This window comes from Equus asinus, chromosome X, assembly GCF_041296235.1.
Source record: "Equus asinus isolate D_3611 breed Donkey chromosome X, EquAss-T2T_v2, whole genome shotgun sequence".
Classification (NCBI taxonomy): domain Eukaryota; kingdom Metazoa; phylum Chordata; class Mammalia; order Perissodactyla; family Equidae; genus Equus; species Equus asinus.
The window spans coordinates 19,817,307-19,837,932 of NC_091820.1; the positions used below are offsets into that span (position 1 = coordinate 19,817,307).

At 38.2% G+C, this 20,626-nt stretch overlaps 1 protein-coding gene across 5 annotated transcripts in view; it reads left to right on the top strand.

Moving 5' to 3' along the window:
* POLA1 (DNA polymerase alpha 1, catalytic subunit) overlaps nt 1–20,626 on the top strand; it is a 286,920-nt gene that overhangs the window by 140,604 nt on the left and 125,690 nt on the right. For all 5 annotated transcript variants that reach the window (XM_014830262.3, XM_070502288.1, XM_070502286.1 and 2 more), the window contains exons 33-34: nt 528–706; nt 2,411–2,542. In XM_014830262.3, coding sequence (XP_014685748.1) covers nt 528–706; nt 2,411–2,542 — 311 coding nt within the window. The remainder of the gene's footprint in view (nt 1–527; nt 707–2,410; nt 2,543–20,626) is intronic.

Here is a 20,626-nt window from a genome sequence, read left to right on the forward strand (position 1 = left end):
GAATTAGATTGCAACCTACATGCTGTTAACTACTGAGCCAAGATGGAATCGACCACTGCATTGAAATCAGGGCTAGCAGTTGTGTCTGCACTTGAAGGAGTTGTAATAGCAGTGAACTTGTTTTCTTTAATGGGTTTTTATTCTCTATTTGCAGTTTTAATGGTGCTACTTTGATTTTAAGAGATTTTCTTAATAACAGTGTACATTTATTTGAGATTTCCCCTGTAACTTTAAGAAAATAGTAAAACCATCCTGTAGAAGTACTTGCTTTCAAACGCACGTGTCTGGTGGCAGATTTCTGTATTGTTTTAATGCACTTTACTTGTTTTATTTATAATCTCTTGTAACAAGAGAAGTCACTTGTCCATGTGATATGAATCTCTAACTTGAGTTCAAATGGTTGTGTATGTGTGTGTGTGAATTTAAAATCATTCTTTTGTGAGTTTTCTTCTTTGGAGCATTTTTTTGGATAAGGGAATTCAAATAATTGTACCTTTCTAAATTTGTTTTTTCCTTTACCTTAATAGGACTTGACCCCACCCAATTTAGAGTTCATCATTATCATAAAGATGAAGAGAACGATGCTCTACTTGGTGGCCCAGCACAGCTCACTGATGAAGAGAAGTACAGGGACTGTGAAAGATTCAAATGTCCATGCCCTACGTGCGGAACTGAGAATATTTATGATAGTGTCTTCGATGGTTCGGTTAGTTGTTTCCTTTTTTCATTTTGTGAATGAACTACTAGTATAAACGCTTTTTCTCCCCACTGTATGTGTAAAAAGGAAAAAAACCACTTTTATGTTGCTTTTATGTGTTTATAAAGAATTTTAGCATCATATGAATTCTGCCTTCACAACTTACTTTATTTCTGCTTGAAAACTCTTAATAGAATGTGCTTGAATATTGTTTTTGGCTTCCTAGAGTGCTTGGCCTTGGTTTTTACATGGACTCTCTTAAAAATTCTGAATTATCTTAAAGTATTTTTTATTGTAATTCCTTAATTTGTAACCTGTATTTCCCCACTCCCAACTCAATTTATTAAGACTTAGAGCAATATTTTCCTTTATCTTAAATCAAGTTAATGGGAACTAAGTGTTTTTGGAAAGTTTTTGTTTATCTTTACGTATCCCACTTGCCTCCTTTTTGACAAAGGTACTCTGATTATCTTTTCTGATGTCTTTGCATGTCAGACGTTAAAAAAGTCACAAGGAGACATTCCTTTAAAGAAGTACAGCCAAGAAATGTATCATTGACCTTGGATCCGAACTGGAAACTCAGCCAATTTACTTGATTTCCCTGCAGTGTTATACGTGTACTAGCCATTGGCAAATAAGTAGGCAGCAGAACCATGTGAAACCTTGAAATTGAAAGAAAATACATCCTTTATCTAAATTAAAAGTAATTATTTTAAGTTAATTTGGACAAACAGCAGATGTTTTGCATTTTTTTGAATCAAAACAAAGCAGTCTTTGGAAGCAAGTGCAAGGAAGAGGCAGACACAGATCAGCAATACTTGCTAAATCCTTGAGTTTTGCTTCATTACAGCTGTAAATAAGATAGTTAATTGCATGGAGGCTTGACGACTTGCAGATGGGCTAACTGTGGAAGAGCCGATGTCAAGCTCTAAAATCTCTTCCACCTGGAATTGCTTAGTGTGCTGGGTAGGGTTATGTACCAGATTGGAGCAGGAAACCAAGATGTTTAAGTATCAAGAAGGAAAACAAATGCTCCAGAAACCCCAACAGTTTTCCTATATATTATATTTGCTTTGTCTTTGTCTAAAACAAAACAAAACAAAACAAAGAGTTTTTTCCAGCTACTAATAGTTAATTCTTTAAAATTTCTACTCCCCTGCTTCCCCTCCCCCAAGTACATTTCATGGGGGGGCGTGGATTACAGAAATTTCAGTATTACTAAGCTGACAATAAGTGATTGCTTTGTGTTGTAACAGTTAATTTTTAGGCTGTATTCTTCAAATTAAGAGGACGATATGAAAGTGAACTAATGTCATTAGTGCTCTTGCTTTATCTTCGGGTTTGGAATGAATGAGTGCAAATTTAAAATTTTGATCACTATGTCCAAGAAGGAGGTTTATTTCTAATAACATGACTTCAGTGGTATTTTCAGAGGGCAAATCATTTTATCCATTGAGTCTGTCATGTATTGAATGTAAAAAAGTGATTTCAGGGTTTTTTCTTCGACTTTGTACTCCATTATAATGGTGGTGAAAGAGTAGAAGGTATGTGTGACTAAGGGGATCTTTAGGAGGAAAGTAATTGAGAAAATAGGGTTAAAAACTCACCAGTAAAATGAATTAAGAATATTGTACACTAGGGCAGCATGTAAATTTTTAAGCACAAGAAACCTTTTATAACCTTTTGTATTCCTGTCTGTCTTGACTTCTGTAGGGAAAAGATATGGAGCCTAGCTTATATCGTTGCAGTAACATCGATTGTAAGGCTTCACCTCTGACCTTTATGGTACAGCTGAGCAACAAATTGATCCTGGACATCAGACGTTGCATTAAAAAATACTATGAAGTAAGTATCCATGATGAGTTTATTGCATACACAACTTATTTGGTACTTGTTTTAAAGTAAAACAATATGGTTTTGTATTATTGGTTTTTTATGAAACGGTAAAATTTTGAAAAGACTTTGGAGGAAAATGATTTGATTTTCTTTTGGGCATTACATCTCACTACTGAGCAATATTTTAAATAATGAAATTTTTACTTTTAAGGTGAAATGAGACTATAAAGAGGAAATGTTTTAGTTTACTATTGCCTAAATAAGACTAAATTAAATGGTCACTCAGATCTTTGGACAGAGGAGGAAAAATTAATATTGCCTATCGTTGGCAAGCAGAGCCATAACAGCACGCGTGGTGATTTTAATAAACTGCCCACTAGCTAAGACTGTGTTTATGTGCTAATCCGAACCATTTCATAGCTTAGTTTTCCGAGGAAATCAAACATCTTTTAAATTTAAATGCAATTTGTCTGGTGTTTTAAAGAGAATGTCTAATTTTTATCAATAATAGTAAAAATGCTAGAGCAATGAGTAAGGTGTCTGTGTTATAAAGGCTCTTTTTTCAAAGTTTTTGTTTTGTTTTTGACACATTTCATATGAATGAATTTTCTCTTCAAAAATTAAGATTAAAAAACCCCCACATTTCCCATTTGATTTTTCTTAGCGTTTCGTTATATCGTTTGTCATCTAAACAAAATTTCTGTTGCTTGAAAGTTTGCTATAACTTACTTAAAGCAGCTACATTGACAAGGCATTTCTAAAAACTGCTCAGATTCTATTAGGTAAGACTTATGACTTTGATCAATAACCTTCTATAATTCCTGCTTATAATTAGCATATAAGGTAGCATTTTCTTCTTTAAAATCAACCTCATTAAATGAAAATCGAGTATTAGATCATTAGGATGAAGAATGAAAACATAGAGTTCCAGTATTGTGATTTTGGAGTAGAATGCTTTGTCAAAAAAAAAGTAGGTTTTTCTGAAGATATTATAAAAATAATAATTATGACTACATTTTTGGAAATCTGAAACATTTTAGTGAATAATCCTGTGTCACATTTAATGAGCAGTTGGATGGGAATAAAGGTTATCTGTGGGTTCACATTCTGCAGTGGATGAAATGTTCAGCACATGAAATGTTAGGTCCTTATTTAGCGCGAAGAGCCCAAATCAAAACTATTCGGCTCCTCATTTACAGGCCTCATTGAGCAGAGCATGATTCTTGACTCTTGGGAAGAATTCTGAGTTTTCTTTCTGTGTTTAGTCTATCAAAATCTTCACCATGGAAATGTTAATACTAGGAGAAACTTATCTATTTCCTTCTATAAGAAGGGACAATCTGTTTTGACTAAGTTGAGAATAGGCAGGAAAATGATCTTCTGTATAGTTAGAAATATGCCCCAACTGAAAGATTGATTTCTAACCTAATTGTGTGTGTGTTTCAGTGGTAGTGGTGTTAGTGGTTATATGAGTATTTTTAAAGCTAAATAACCTGGTTTTAGGCACCCAGAATTTAACCCAAGGTTTATATAGCATTTGTTTTAGTTGTTTTGTCCATCAGCCATCTCACTAACAGCAAGTAACAGTTTTCATGTAGTTAATTGCCCATTTGATTGACTTTTCTAAGGGATTTCTAATTAAAATACCCAAATGTCACTCCTAAAGTTGAAGATTGATATGACTGTCCTCAAAATTAGGAAAGTATTTTTTTACTTTCTGATCTCAGTCATATGTGATTAGATAGAGAAAAATCCATTATTTGTTCTTTTCATGGCCTCATGCTGAACAAATGTTTCAAATATTCTCAGGATCAGAGCTTTTATTGCAGAAAGCTCATGCACCTCCAGCTTCTACTTCATTGGTAGACAGTTTTGTTTCCTTCTGATTCCAGACTTAAAGGAACTTTTCCTGGAGAGGGACATGACATTGAGTCTCTTTTGTTACTGTGCCTCGAATGATACTGATTACAGTTAGTTCAGTGTGCTATCCCATAGTGATGGTCATCCAGCTGGAGATTACACCAAGTGTATTGGAGGCAAGGATATTGGTAGTAAGTACTGAGTTTAAGTATTTGTTCTCTGAAGCTAATGACCAAAAGGGTTTCCTCCTATTTTGCAAGTTAAAAAATACTACCCACTGAACATAAAAGTTGTTAGTGGACTGCGAGCAAGAGTCTCAATATTTTGTTCATTTTAGTCTTAGAATCCCTGCAGAAGAAGTACAACCAGCATTGAGAAAGGAAGGCATCTCCATAAGGAAGGAGCTTTAGTAAGACAGTGGAGGAGTATGGTACTTGACCAAACACTGTACCCTGCCAAGGAACATAGTTCTAGATCACCAAGAAATCAGATTGTCAAGAACAAAGAGACAAAAGTTTAGGGTAACAAAGTATACTTCTAAATCACCTTTGAAAAAATACATCACATATTGTGTTATTTTCTGTCATGAATGAATAGTGCTGACTGAATAAATGTGATACAACAAACATTAAAAATTTTATGTATCTGAGAATGAATCTATATCTTATCATACTGTTTTAATATTGGCTCCTTTAAAAGGAGAGGAAATGCTTTTTTCTCTCTCACCATATACCAATGATTGTATCCCCCGAATTCTCATTTTCTAGAACTTTTAAATTTCAGTATATGTAGAAATGCAAAAAGCACCGAGCAAGGACATTTTAAGAAATATATTAATTTCTTTAGGAGGAAAACAACTCTAGTGCTTTCTCCTGATATTTGATAAAGAATTGAACGGCTTTGAGGTAGCTCAGAAGCTCTAATTCAAAGTTGACTTCATGCCCCGGTCCTTGTTGGTTCCTCTGTACAAAGTTGAAATTAAACTGGTATTTTTTGAAAATCATAAAAAGCCACCTTAAAGACTATATCTCTAAGCTTTTAGGGATGTTTTTGAAAGACTCAATTTTACAGTGAAAAATTGATATGTCTTCCCCCTCCCTTTAAATTCTGCTCCAGAAGAGCAAATAGACACATGCACACACGAAAAAGAGAGAGAAACACTAGCTAATCTAAATTGGGAAATGAAGAGGGCTTTTTTTAAGCATGAAAATTTCATCATCTTGTCAGCTGGCAGAATGCCTGCTGTGTGGATTCACAAAGGCTAAGAATTACACTTTCATGAAATTTTCCTCACTAACTGCCCTGGTTAATTTGAAAGATAACCCACTGTTCTAATTCATTCCTCAATTGGGCGGTGCAGGTTTTATCTTTGATCTGACAAAGCATTTGTGTTAATCGTTTTGGCCCTCCACTAGACACTCTTGGGATTGTGCTTTTACAATAAATGTGTCTGTGATAGCTCTTTAGTCTATTATACTTACAATAGATCCATAGAACTGGTAATTAATTCTCCACTGCTTTGGAAATGGGAAGAATAGGTGTAGCTCTGTCAAGTGCTGCTGGGAAGTTTGTTTAGCTGGTTCATTTTTGAAGTGTTCCCCTCAGCCGTCCATGTAGCAGCCACAGAAGAGAGTCTGAAGTTGAGATGCTGCCTACCCTGAAGACTTGCTGATAAATGGGAAGTCTGACCCCTCTTGGTACCTGAGAGGGGGATAGTGGGTCATTTACTTTCATCTCAAGTACTATTAGTTATAATGTACATTAAACCCTCATTTTAATACTTAAAGAGCTATTCATTTCTAAAGGTGGATGGTCAACTAAAATATGCCCTTGAGTTCTCATTGATGGCTTATGTAGGTTTCAGCGTGTTCCAGTGGGGCAAAATGTATTCCTCACCAGCCTTGTAATGTTTCCAGCCACTTGTGAAGGAGCAATACTTACCGCAGTCTACTAGGATTTTTAAACATAGAGGTATTGCTGGCCCTCCGCCTAGAAACATTAGCAGTGACCAGCTAGGCAGTGCCGTGCATATCATAACCATTGATGAACACTAGGACCAGAAATTGGTGGTTGAATTCCTTAGAAATTTGCCGTTGGTTTCACAATCTCAGAATTTTCCTGAAGGAAGCTTTCTGAGGACAGGGACTGTGCTTTCTTCTGTGTCTCATCTGTGATCTCTGCCACAGCCCCTTGCTCTCAGTCCTATGTGCATTTTAATGTTCAGTAACCAAAGGAATCAACAAATAAAGGTTATACTTTCTGGTTTTTTCTTTAAATTTTTTGTTTAAATTTTTTCTTCACTGCTGTCATATTGGCAGAAGGTTTATTAGTGGTACACGAGATTCTCAGGTTAACACAAAATTCCACAGTATTTAAGGTCGTGAAGGCACTGACAAAGCCCTTTGTTACTCTCTCACCCCCACACACCCTCCCCCATCTAAATCACTAACAGGGCTACTGTCATTTCCATGGCCTTTCACTTTTCAAGTATAGCAGCACATCACGACAGAGTTATATTGTGCAGGTGGATCTGTGGGGTTTAGAGCCATACAGTGATGTTCAGTAATGCTCTCCTGTTCCGCTGCAAATATTTGGTGTTCAATAACCCTCAAAATTTCTCATTTCTTACCTGTGGTGATGTGGGCTGATAGTTTTAGGTTATGGGTTGCAATATGCAATAGTCTCACGGGTACGTTAGTTCAAAATAGTTTAAACTCTAAGCACTATTGGAATTATTGTTTATTTCTTTGCCTCTGCATTTATATTTAGAACATTTAAAAAGAATAAATTGGGTTCGTTTTTTGTAAAGAATCTTAACAGCATAATTATAAGTGGTACAAAAGGCATGCACAGAAGCAATAGATATCCATCCCACCCAATCAGCATCACAGGCTGCACAACTCATGCTGCCCAGCGGTGCTTGAAGAAGGATAATTTCTTCAGGAATGCGTAGCACTCATCCTAAATCTTTTCTTTTACTTCTTCTTCTCCCCAAAGCCCCCCAGTACGTAGTTGTATATTCTAGTTGTAGGTCCTTCTGGCTCTGCTGTGTGGGACGCCACCTCAGCGTGGCTTGACAAGTGGTGCCAGGTCTGCCCCCAGTATCTGAACCAGCAAAACCCTGGGCCGCTGAAGCGGAGCATACGAACCCACCCACTCAGTCACGGGGCCGGCCCCCCTAAATCTTATTAAAACAAAATAAAAAGTATATATTGAGAATTAGTATTTCTTTTTGCTTCACACCATTTGATAGGGAAACTAAGCATAACTGAACACCATGGACACAAGTTGCATTTTTTAAATGTCAGATTCTAAAACCAGGGCCCGTGACGGAGGGTTGGTATGTTTTTATTAGTGAATGGCTGATTTTTCTTAAGTATGAATATCAAGCAGGCTGATTTTGAGTCAAGTATAAGGTTTTGCTGCTATGTCATGACGTGTTCTCACAGAAAAACTAAGAAACAAAGGATTTGGTAATGGTTGGAGTAGAATCTCATTGTAAGTAAATTTATTATTGAACAAATCTAAGTGAATAACTAGTCAAATCCAGTGCCCTAAAGCACGCCAGCTATGTATTCTACACAAGCAGCTTATCATGGCATGAATATTAGCTGTTATAAAGGAGTTCTAATAAGCAAATCGGATCAGATACAGCCTCATATGCCACCTGACTTTCCTCCTCTATAGAAGAAACAACATTTACTTGTGCTCTCTATATTTATCAGAACACCCCTTTACCGTTGATTTCTCTTAGCCTCACGGCATGGACCTTGTTTAGGGAGGCTCAGAAGTAGAGCATGATCTTGAGGAACTAATACGGAACCCACACCAAATTCTGAGGTGCCCTGACCACAGGGACCACTGTTGTCTGTTGAGGACTGACCCCAGAGCTACCTGAAGGATCTGAACTTGGGCCATAGCCTTTCCCTTGCCCATGCCATTCCCCCGAATACTCATATTCTCCCTCCTGAGTTTTCTGTCAGAGGTGGAGGCAGTTAGAGCCCTGACCTTTGCCTGTCCTTTCCTTATGTTCTGAAAGCTTAGCAGTTGATTATGTCAGTTTTCAGACCAGCCACTGCTAGCCTCACAATAGGCTGTGAGGTTTTGTACTCAGACACCTAGTTCAGAGTTCTTATCTAGTGGCTTACCAGTTCTGTAACTCGGGCTAGTTACTGAGCTTCTCCAAACCACGATGTTGTAGCCTATAAGACAATGATAGTGATGGCACCTGCTGCCTAAGGTCATATCAAGGACTGTATGGGATAACGTATGTAAAGTGCTTAGAAGATGCATAGAGAGTGCTCGTTATTAATGCTCGTTTTCCTGATCTGGAATACGATGGATGAACATAGCTTGGCCGCGTTCCTTTATGTGTTCAGAACCCCCCCAGAGGTTCAGACTTGGACCAGGGCTTTGCTGCTGCTGTCTTTCTAGATATGTAGAAGCATTCGTCATCTTGCTGCTCTCCCTCTCCCAGGCGGTCAGAATGATACCCCACCGTGCTGTGCTTCCTCTTGGCCCTCCCTGCAGTTTGCCAGTATGGGGGTTTCCTTTTCAGTATTAGCAAGTAGGTTATCAAAGTCAGCCTTAGGAAAGGACACTAGTAAGGGTAGCTTCGGGTAGTGGCAGAAAGTGAGGAAAGCACACTAGGCTATAACTCCTTCAAGGCCTAGCACCCAGTATTGTGCCTTAACTGGTAGGTGCTTGGTAAAAAGTGATTGATATTCTGAGAGGCTGATGCTATCAAGTGACCCCCACACGTCACAAAAATGTCAGAATTGTGACCATACTTGGGGACCCTAGTCCAGAATTCTGCCCATCATATATGCTAAGATAGCCATTTATGAATAACAGGTTGCTCGCCATCTTCACTATAAACTCTTTCAGTAGGATGCCACAAGAGCCCTAGGCATTATCATTACAAGCTAGGCCAGGTCACAAGGATGGCTGGGGGCTGAGTCCAGAAAGCTGATAATAGCCACCCAGCAATGGACTAGTCCAGCCATTGAAGGGAAGCCTGGGGTTTCAGCACTTTCTGATATGGTTCACCTCCTCTCAAGGGAAAATTGAAGGTTTTTTGAAATTCTGAGGAAATGGCATAGAAGTTGTCAAATTTCTGAAAACAAGTGGATAAAAACAGAAAACTACCTGTGCGAAAACAGTAGAATTCCTTTCTTCAGTTTGATTTTTCTAACCTTGTGTGTTTAGGAAAAACTCAACTCCAGGTCTAACTCCAGTCATCTAGAGCCACTCCCTTGTAGTAGTGTAAAAAACTGAATCAGAACAGATTGCATTTAACCTTTCAAAAGTGAGATTTTCATACCACTGACCTTCTTGACTTCAAGGAGCAAAATGGAACTATCCTTTCTCTGCTGCACATGTACACGAGAGAGGGGAGGAGAGCGCCTCAGACAATGGCTGTCTCTCTCATTTGGTTTGCCTAGAAACTGTATGTTATGGTTCACTTGTGGAAATCGGCCCTTTGCAGATCGTTACAGATACAAATTTCCATGTCTTCTTGTCTAGCTTAGTCTTGTGTTAAGTGAACTAACCATATTTCTGTTCAGGAATTCAGCTGCCTTTCCAAGGCACTGTAGAAAGATTCTCAAAAGCCTAGATTCCAAAAAATACTACTACTAATAAAAGTCAGAGTGCCAGTATTTTCTACTTGATGGGTGTTGGTTTGTTTTGTACTTGGCTTAAATCAGGAGTGGCTTTACCATATGTTCACACCAACACCTGTAATGAGTTGGTCTTAGCTTGGTTTTGAAAAGCAGTAACCTTTTGTCCTGGTTCAAAACTCACCTGAATCCTGGTATTCTCTCAATTTTTTTTTTCTGTTTTTACTATGCTCTACTATATTATAACTCTTACGGTAGGTGGCTTTGTGAAGTTTATCCAGCTGGCTTCCCGAAAGGTCCCTGGCCTCCTTCAGGCTGCATAGGTGCTCAGGGCTCCTTGGCTGTTTGAGAAGCTCTTCATGATGCTGGGAACCTAGATGATTTGCTGGCCCAGCTCTCAGGAGCCTATAGCCAGCCTGTAGACGACCTTCAGTCTCCATCCACCAGCAAAGAATGTTTAAGAATAGTGGCAGGAAAATCCCCAGACTGCCCAGGATTTGTATCTATATGTATACTAAGGATTTAGAAATCATGTGGATGATGTCGCAGGTAATCTTTTGAGGATAGGGGCCGGCCTGGTGGTGTAGCAGTTAAGTGCGCACATTCTGCTTTGGCGGCCTGGGGTTCGCTGGTTCCCATCCCGGGTGTGGATGTGGCACCGCTTGGCAAGCCATGCTGTGGTAGGCATCCCACATAGAAAGTAGAGGAAGATGGGCATGGATGTTAGCTCAGGGCCAGTCTTCCTCAGAAAAAAGAGGAGGATTGGTAGCAGTTAGCTCAGGGCTAACCTTCTTCAAAGAAAAAAAAAAGAAATCTTTTGAGGATAATTTCCCTAAACTACAGCTTTCTATCTAGTGATGTTCAGTAGCTGCTTCTTTCAGGAATTGATGAGCAAAGAAAGATTAAAGGAGAGCCTAAAGTCAAGAAAGACCTGCTTGAAATTTCATAGCAAAACGGATTCTCATGCTGATGAATGTATGTGGTGGTATAGCACAGTGGTTCTCAAACGTTTCGATCTGTAGGACCCTGTATGCTCTTAAATTACTGAGGATTGGGGGCCAGCCTGGTGGTGCAGTGGTTAAGTGCGCACGTTCCGCTTCAGTGGCGTGGGGTTCACCACCTTGGATCCCTGGTGCAGACATGGCATCACTTGGCAAGCCATGCTGTGGTAGGCATCCCACATAGAAAGTAGAGGAAGATGGGCATGGATATTAGCTCAGGGCCAGTCTTCCTCAGCAAAAAGAGGAGGATTTGGCGGCAGATGTTAGCTTAGGGCTAATCTTCCTCAAAAAATAAATGAATAAAAATTAAAAAATAAATCTTTATATATTCTTTTAAAAAAAATTTTTAAAAATTACTGAGGATGCCAGGGGGCTGGCTCCGTGGCCGACTGGTTAAGTTCACGTGCTCCGCTGTGGCGGCCCAGGGTTCAGATCCTGGGCGCGGACATAGCACCGCTCGTCAGGCCACGTTGAGGCAGCGTCCCACGTCCCACAGCTCGAAGGACCTGCAACTAAGATATACAACTATGTACAAGGGAGTTTGGGGAGATAAAGCAGAAAAAAAAAAAAAGATTGGCAACAGTTGTTAGCCCAGGTGCCAATCTTTAAAAAAAAAAAAATTTACTGAGGATGCCAAAGAGTTTTCATTTATGTGGGTTTTATGTATTCGTTTATTTGATTATGATAGACATTTATAAAGTATTAACTTATTTATAAGTAATAATAAACCTATTATATAACAAAAATAAGATCTTTGTGAAACATAACTATATTACAAAGCAAAATAATTTAGAACAGTGACATTATTTTACATTTTTGCAAATCTCTTTAATGTCTGGCTTAGAAGCCAGCTGGATTCTCATATCTGCTTCTGCAGCCAATCTACTGTGATATGTTGTTTGGTTATTTGTGGAAGTGTATGAAGGAAATTTGGCTTCACACAGGTATGTAGTTGGAAAAGGTAGGAGTATTTTAATAGCCTTTTTTTTTTTTTAAAGATTTTCTTTTTTTGCTTTTTCTCCCCAAAGCCCCCCAGTACATAGTTGTATGTTGTTTGTTGCGGGTCCTTCTAGTTGTGGCATGTGGGACGCTGCCTCAGCGTGGTTTGATGAGCAGTGCCATGTCCGCGCCCAGGAGTCGAACCAATGAAACAGTGCAGCGGAGTGTGCGAACTTAACCACTCGGCCACGGGGCCAGCCCTTAATAGCCTTTTCCATTAGTAGTGGGTATTCTCTTTTGTCACTACACCAAACCTCGTAGCGTGTTAGTTTCTTAAAGGTTATTTCCAATGTGGAATCTGAAACCATATCAGTAAACTTTTTATACTGTGGTACATTAAAATCCACTATCTTGGGGCCGGCCTTGTGGCTGAGTGGTTAAGTTCACGCACTCCACTTCAGCGGCCCAGGCTTTCGCCAGTTCGGATCCTGGGCACAAACATGGCACCGCTCATCAGGCCATGTGAGGCGGCATCCCACATGCCACAACTAAAATATACAGCTATGTACTGGGGGGATTTGGGGAGAAAAAGAAAAAAAAAAAAAAGAAGAAGAAAGCCACTAACTTGATTAGTATATGGTATATAACATTATATTTCTGTTGTCCACGTATTCAACAATGAGCACATATTACTTTTTTGGAGGGTTATGTTGGTTGCATTCTGAAAATTTATTTTTAAATTTGCGTACGGTAAAATTCACTCTTTGATGTGTAGGTCTGTGAGTGTTGACAAATGTATAGAGTCATGTTAATTGCTACCACAATCAAGATATAGAATGCTTCCATCACCCACACCCCCTTCCTGCAATTCCCTTGTGCTATTTCTTTGAGTTATACTTTTGAAATAGGTTCATTCAGATGGTTAACCTCATCCATCATATGTTGATTTGCATCACTTTTGCTTACAAAGTGTCATATTTTCTGGCATTATGTTCCATCTGGGATCCACCATGCTGAATATGCCATTCCCAGAGATGTGCAAAATGAAACTTTGTAACATGTGTTTCTTTGCTTAGCTGGGAGTGAGAAGGTACTTGATCTGTGAATATAAAATGAAATTCTAAGGATGATTCCCCCAAAGAACGTTGGAGAAAAATTCTAACATTTCCATTAGAACTTCATAACAAGAGAAATTTTAGCTCTGAGGATTTGAGAAAGCAAACTAAATCGTATATTCTGCTCATTACTTTGTTTCAGTGGGTCATGAAGACAGAGAGAACCCCAACAGCATTAGCAGCAGTTCTAGCACTCAAGTAATTATATTCACTACTTCAGCTTTCTAGAAATTAAACCTAGATAGTGAACCACTTAAAAGGATAACTTGACTTTCCTCTATTCAAATGTGCATCCATTTTAACCTACTCACGTCTATAGCAGACTGTCATTTTACAAATTCTAGCACATGTATAGATTCATGTTAACTACCACCACAATCAGGATACAAAATAGTTCCACCGCCCCAAAAAAACTCCCTCTTGCTACCCCTTTATAATCTCCCTTCTTTCCCACCCCTAACTATGGCAACTATGAATCTGTTCTCATCACTATAGTTCTATCTTTTCAAGAATGTCATAGAAATGAGATCATATAGTACACAGCCTTTGAGACTGTCTTCTTTCACTTCGTTCCTTTTATTGTTGTTTTATTCCACTGTATGGATGTGTCAGTTCGTTTGATCCATTCACCTATTGAAAGGTGTTTGGCTTATTTCCAATTTGGGGCAATTGTTAATTCGGCTGCTATAAACATTTGTGTGTAGGTTTTTGTGTGAGCATAAGTTTTCATTCTTCTAGGATAAAATACCCAGCAGTAGAATTGCTGGCTTATATGTTAAGTGTATGTTTACCCTTTTAAGATAGTGCCAAATTATTTTTCAGAGTAGTGAAACCATTTTTCATTCCCACCAGCAGCATATGAGAGTTCTAGTTTCTGGGCATCCTCGCTGGCACTTAGTATTATTGATGTTTTTTATTTAGCCATTCTAATAAGTGTGGGTGATGTCTCATCATGGTTTTAATTTGCATTTCCCTGATGGCGAGTGATATTGAACATCTTTTCATGTGTTTATTTGCCATCTTTATATCCTCTTTGATGAGGTGTCCAAGTTTTTCCCCATTCTTTATTTGAATTGTTTGTTTTCTTACCGTTAAGTTTTGAATTCTTTATATGTTCTAGATACAGATCCTTTGTTGGATATGTGATTTGCGAATATTTTCTTCCAGTCTGTAGCTTGTCTTTTCATTCTCTTAATGGTATGTTTCATAGAACAAAACTTTTTCATTTTGATGAAGTCCAGAATATCAAATTTTCCTTTTATAGATCATGCTTTGGGTCTTATACCTAAGAACTCAAATTTTACATCTAGATCTATGATCCATTTTAAGTTAATTTTTATATAAGGATGAGGCTTAGGACAAGGTCCATCTTTTCTTTTTTTTTTCGACCTACCTAAGTCCAGTTGTTCCAGCACTGCTTACTGAAGAGACTATTGTTCCTCCATTGAATTGGACCTTTTGCACCCTTATGAAAAACCGTTTGAGCATACTTGTGTAGGTCTGTTTCTACATCTTCTATTCTCTTCTGTTGATCTCTGTGTTTATCCTTTTGCCAACACCATAGTCTTGATTACTGTAGCTTTGTAATAAGTTTTATGTAGTGTGATTCCTCCATTTTATTCTTTTCAAAAATGTTTTAACTATTCTAGTTCTTTTGTCGAAATTTCCATATAAATTTGAGTCAGCATGTCTTTATCAACAAAAAAGTCCTGCTGGGATTTCTATTGAATTGTGTTAAATCTGTATATCACTTTGGGGAGAATTGACGTCTTTATTATGTTGAGTTTTCCAATCCATGAAAATGGTATGTCTCTCCATTTATTTAGGTCTTTTTCTTTCTTTCATTAGCATTTTGTAGTTTTCAGCATACAAGTCCTATACATGTTTTGTTGGATTTATACCTAAGGAGTTCATTTTGGGGAAAGTTATTTTTTATTTTTAAATGTTGGTCTCCAATTCTATTCCCTAGTATACAGAAATACAATTTTATAATTTTTTGTTGTGATATTTCTTTAGTTCAGAGAGTTGTAGGTGAATTAGCTAGTTCTAAAAAGAGTACAGAGGACCCATGAAACATTAAAAATACCCTACGTAAATGCACAGTTAATATGCAGTCATTAAAATTTACTTTATAAATCTATATTGGCCCAAATATTTGGCCACATAATAGTGCCGAATTAAAAAAAAAAAAACAGCTTATATAGTATAGTTCACTTATGTAATTTTCATATATGTGTACATGTGCTTAGAGAGATTTCTAGAAAAATGTTTACCAAATGTCAAAAATCATATCTGAGTAGTGAAAAGTTCAGGTGCTTTGTATTTTTTCCATATTGCTTTTCTCTATTTGAATATTTCGATATAGGCACACATTTTTTTATGAGAACAATGAAGCTACTTACAAGAGAAAATAAAAACAAAACATTAAATTGTCATATGGTCCTTAGCACTAAATGAGTATAGTATAGACTCAAGTCCTCTTTGAGAACTAAGTGCTTGCATCCTAGAAATCTTGATGTTGCCCCAGCCATTTTAGGATTCTGAAATTTTTTATTGAAAACCAAAGGAACATTTCAAGACAGATGGAACATTCTGAGAATGCTGCATTTAGAATTTTTCTTCACCCTAGCATTTCATTTTCATCATATGCTTGTCTCTGTATCAGGCAAAGACAGTGGATCTCAACCTGGACTGCACATTAGAATCATCTGGGTGGGTTTTAAAAAGAGTATCTGATGGCTCAGCCCACCCTGGATGTTAGATTAGCATTTCTGAGGATGGGACCGGGGCATTAGTGTTTTTAAAAGTTCCCCATGTGATTACTAAATTCTTCAAAAAACACATGTTGATGAATTCTAATGTAATGTATAAGAACTACTGAGTATTTAAAAATATGATTTCTATATATTACATTATTATACATTATCATTATGATTTCTATATATCCATATAGGTTATATATGAAGATATGAAAATAAAAGGTATCTATGCTTTCACACCTGTATCAAGTTAAATACTTATAAATGAGAAGGGAATTAAATTTTACAAACAAAATGAGTTCTAATGTGACCAAAAATAATTTTATGAAAGCAAAAACCCATATAGCATCTTTTAATATTTCCACATTTTTCGTGGGAATTTACCATCCTTGTGAAGTTTTCAGCTGTATTGCTGACACTTGACAAATGGTAGTTAATTAGCATTGCTCAATCTTGTCTCTTCTCTGTTGTAGATATGATTATATAAACCTAGGCTGAGGAGTATTTGTGTATAGAAATGTCATCTTCCCTGTATCTCTTCTAGGAGACCTCCTCTATAATAATTCATGACAACATCTGATCCTGTGTATGCTGAGGAATTATGTGCTTTATAACACTTTAAAGTGGTTCCGAGATCTGCAGTCCTGTCACTACCCTCTCAATCTTGACTATGACTCACCATAGTCTCTTTTTGAGTGGTTTCAGCTTCCCATCTGTAGGAAGTGCCTAGTTTTGCCCAGGCTTAACTCTCCATGAGCAGGGCCCAAGAGTCAAAATGGTGCAGGGGAGACCTTGCTCAATGGGTACAATGTTGCAGTTATGTAGGATGAGTAAATCTAAAAACCTGATATACAACGTGATGACTATAGTTAATAATACTGTATTGAAGACTGGAACTACGTGAGGAGAAGATATGTTACTTAGCTTGACTGTAGTAAGCATTTCACTATATATATCATATCATCATGTTATACACCTTAAATATATACATGTTTATTTTAAAAATAAAATTACAATAAAATAAATGAGACAGTCCCTAGGCTGCATTTCCCAGTGTTCTTAGGAATCAGATAACAGAAATGGGGTTTTTTGGGGCTGGCCCTGTGACCGAGTGGTTAAGTTTGTGCGCTTCACTGCAGCGGCCCAGGGTTTCGCCAGTTTGGATCCTGGATGTGGACATGGCACGCTCATCAAGCCATGCTGAGGTGGCATCCCACATGCCACAACTAGAAGGACCCACAACTAAGAATATATAACTATGTACCGGGGGGCTTTGGGGAGAAAAAGAGGGGAAAAAATAAAATCTTTAAAAAAAAAAAAAAGAAATGTGATTTTGCAGCTTCCTCAATATGCAGTAACTTGAATGAAAATAGAAAGCTGTCCATCTTTTGAAATGTTCTGGGCTTTTTTGGGGTTCCTGTGGGAACTTTGAAAATCTTGCAAACTGGTTTACTTAGCTACCTGTCTGTAGAGCTATTAGGACCCTTCTCCCTACACACCATTTTTTTCCTGGTCTCACCTATCAAAACTATTTAATGTGGCTTAAAGAAAGAGACAAGTGATTTTGGAAAGAGAGGATTCCATTATGTCAATATACATTATATATTACACAGTACACTGCAGTTTTCAAAACATTTTCCCAACCTTATCAAATTTGTTCCTCACAGTAATCTTGTGAGGTGTACAGAGGGATACCCTCCAGTATGTCCCAACTCAGGATAATAGAAGCCTGCAAGTTGCCCAAGTTGGGTATCTTGGTATTAGATATTCCTCCTACTCTCACAGTCTTCTGCTTTGGTTCAGTTCTTGGTTGTCTCGTCCTTAGCTTTCTGATTGATCTTTCTGTCTTAATCTAGTCCCTTACCAGTCCATTCCCCACACTCTTTCTAGGATTACCTTTTCAAAATACAGTTAATAATTTCACCTTCCAGCTGAAAAAACCTTCGGTGGATTCTCATTTCTTACAGATTCAAATTCAGATTCATTAGCATAGCATTATTCCCTTTGCTGGCCTTTCCACCTTTTTCTCCATCCTCACTGTCCACCGCAGGCCATCTGTCTGCTGCACCAGAGCTCTTCCTCAAAGATCCCATGTGCTTTTCTACCGCCCTGCCTTCACTCCTGCCATCTTCTCTGCCGAGAATCACACCCCACCACTCACACCGCCCCACTTTCTGAAATTCTCCTTATGCTTTCAGTGGCACAGTCTCTGGAAAACTTTCCTCACTCAACTCTCCAGGCGGAATGTCTTCCTTTCTCTCCTCTGGACTCTGTAACCCTTTGTACACACCTGGGATGGCACCTGTTGCCAAGTTAAGTGGCTCTCTTCCCCAGACTGCAAGCTCCTTGTGAACACAAGCTGTGCTGTGTATTGCTGTCTTTAGCTTCATGTCCCTGAGCAGAGCATAGTGCCAGGGACATGGCTGACACAGGACTTGTTTATTTGAGCACGGGAATGATTTTTGGAAGCTTCAGAGAGGCTGTCGGTGCAGCATTTATGTTTAATGGAATGGCCAATTATTTTTTTATTATTAATGACTCCACACTCAGTGGACAGTAGTTTCTAGACTGTCATCTTTAATTTCTCTTACTATTAAATTTTAATCACTTTAGGCATCTCGAAAGGTTAAACTTACTCTTGTATTACACACACACACACACAGAGTACCTATTTTCACCTTAAAAAATGTCTCTGCTTCTTGAACCAAAGGTGTGGTGGTGATCTTTCCTTTTATCTAATAGCATTCTTCATGCCCCTCAGATTATGACCAGGAAACTGGCTTCTTAGCAACAGACCTGGTTTTCAAACTCCTCTTGCATAGATTCTCTTAACTGGGTGGTCATTATCTTTTTGCTGTTAACACCGTAAGTAAATACTCAGTCACACAGTTTTGAGACTCCCTTAGCACCATATGTATGTGTGTATTTGTCCATTTTGCTGTGCTCTTTCCCTAGCTCCAGCATACACAAATGTGCCCTTGCAGAAGAGTAATGGGGCCTACTTGGCTTTTGCCTCCTCTTGGAGAGTTGTTCTGTTCATTGGTCATCATACATTCAGCGGTGCTGGTGACAGGTTAGGGAAAATCAGTGGAGGTTGGAAAGTGGCTGATAATAGAACGTGAAATCCAGGCTTCTGGAGGGGGCCTCAGAAAAGCTCATCCTATCCAACCTCCTTCTTCTAACACAATTAGAACCTTCTCCCTGTTCTGCTGCAATGGTGGTTATAGTGCAATGAGCACTGAAGGGCTCATTATAGAATTGTATGGCCTTGATTTCAGGGAACCTCTGTCTACCTTCAAAATGGCTATTTCCTATTTTTAAAAGATAGCTTGAGTTTGTGACACAGAGTTAAGTATTTTCGGAGAGTAGTAGTGCAATGTTGTATTTCCATTCTGAAGTTGTAGTATAAGCCACTCTGCAGGAATAAGCTAGAGCAAGGGAATGGGCACGACTTTAGATGACGTTTTTTATCAGACCGTCACTAGCAGTTGATAGAACAGCTGTACTTCTTTTGCTACTTTCCTCCCTTTTTATTTAACAGGTAGAGTGCAATTTGCAGCACTTGGACCCTTGGAAAAGACAACCAACCAAACAGATAATAAACCAAAAAGAAAAGGGGATCACCCAAGGCACACACTGGGAGGTAGCTTTGTCTGAGCAGCAGTGTCAGGCTCCTGGGACAGCAGCCCCCCCCCCCACCCCCGCCCTTTCAAAATCCTACAAAACCCTCCCTTGTTGTTTCTGTTGAGGCCAAGAGTCAGCCAAATAGCTTTTGTGTTGGGCTTTAAAATCAAAGTTGTTTTATCATATTAAACTGCCAGGACCATGTCTTCTTGACACAAGACCCCTGAAACGCCTATTACAATGCCATGGACTCAGCAGACACTCAGTTTTATGTGAAGTCGCACACACTAGAAGCATCTGAATTCCCATTTCTGTGTTTATAAACATGTGAATTGTAAGAACAGCTCATTTTTCTAAACTAATGCTTTACCTGGTTCTTGGGTGATCTTTTAGGTGATTTCAGGCCATCGTCGCAGAAGTTAATATCTGACATCTGTCAGGATGTTTTTTATAGGAAGAAAAGATGGATTGTTAGGAAGAAACAAACTAGGTTTTGGTAATGTTAAAGAATCAGGTGCACGTTTCAGAAGTTTGGGGAACCTTTTTGTTTGTCGAATTTATAAGTAAGGCACTTATGATGTCTAATTGTTGCCTATCCAGAGAATCTGTTGCAAGGCAAATTCTGAGCTGCATAAATGTTAATCTGATGTTTGTGAAAACAGGTTCTAAGCAATCCTTATTTCTTTTTCAGCTGTGGAGCTAAATGTCCGTAGTAAAGGTTATACAAAATGTATAGTCACATCTTTATGTATATTTTTATAAAATATGATTTATGATCTAAGAGGTTTTAAAAAATCTGATAATGCTGGTTATGCACACACACATTATTTTAAAAGTCAGGAATCACTCTTTTTCTTCTAAAGTAGACAATCAAAATAAGCAGTTTGAAGAGATGGATTAAGACAGCAAAATTGTTGTATCTTCAGCTGTGTAAAAGAAGAACTGTACCTTGGACCAGAAAACGTGTATTAGCGATGGTTCGGTTAGTGACTGCGAAAGCAAAATAAATACCACGGTGTAAAATACAGTTCCACATGACAGCGTGTTTGGCTAGTACTGAAAATCAGAATTTAGGGAACAGTTAACACTAAAATATGTTCTGCTTCTTTGCATGAAATATGTTAGCAGCGCCTTTGTTTCTCGTTGATTGCAGCAGGGAGAGTTTTGAGCAGGT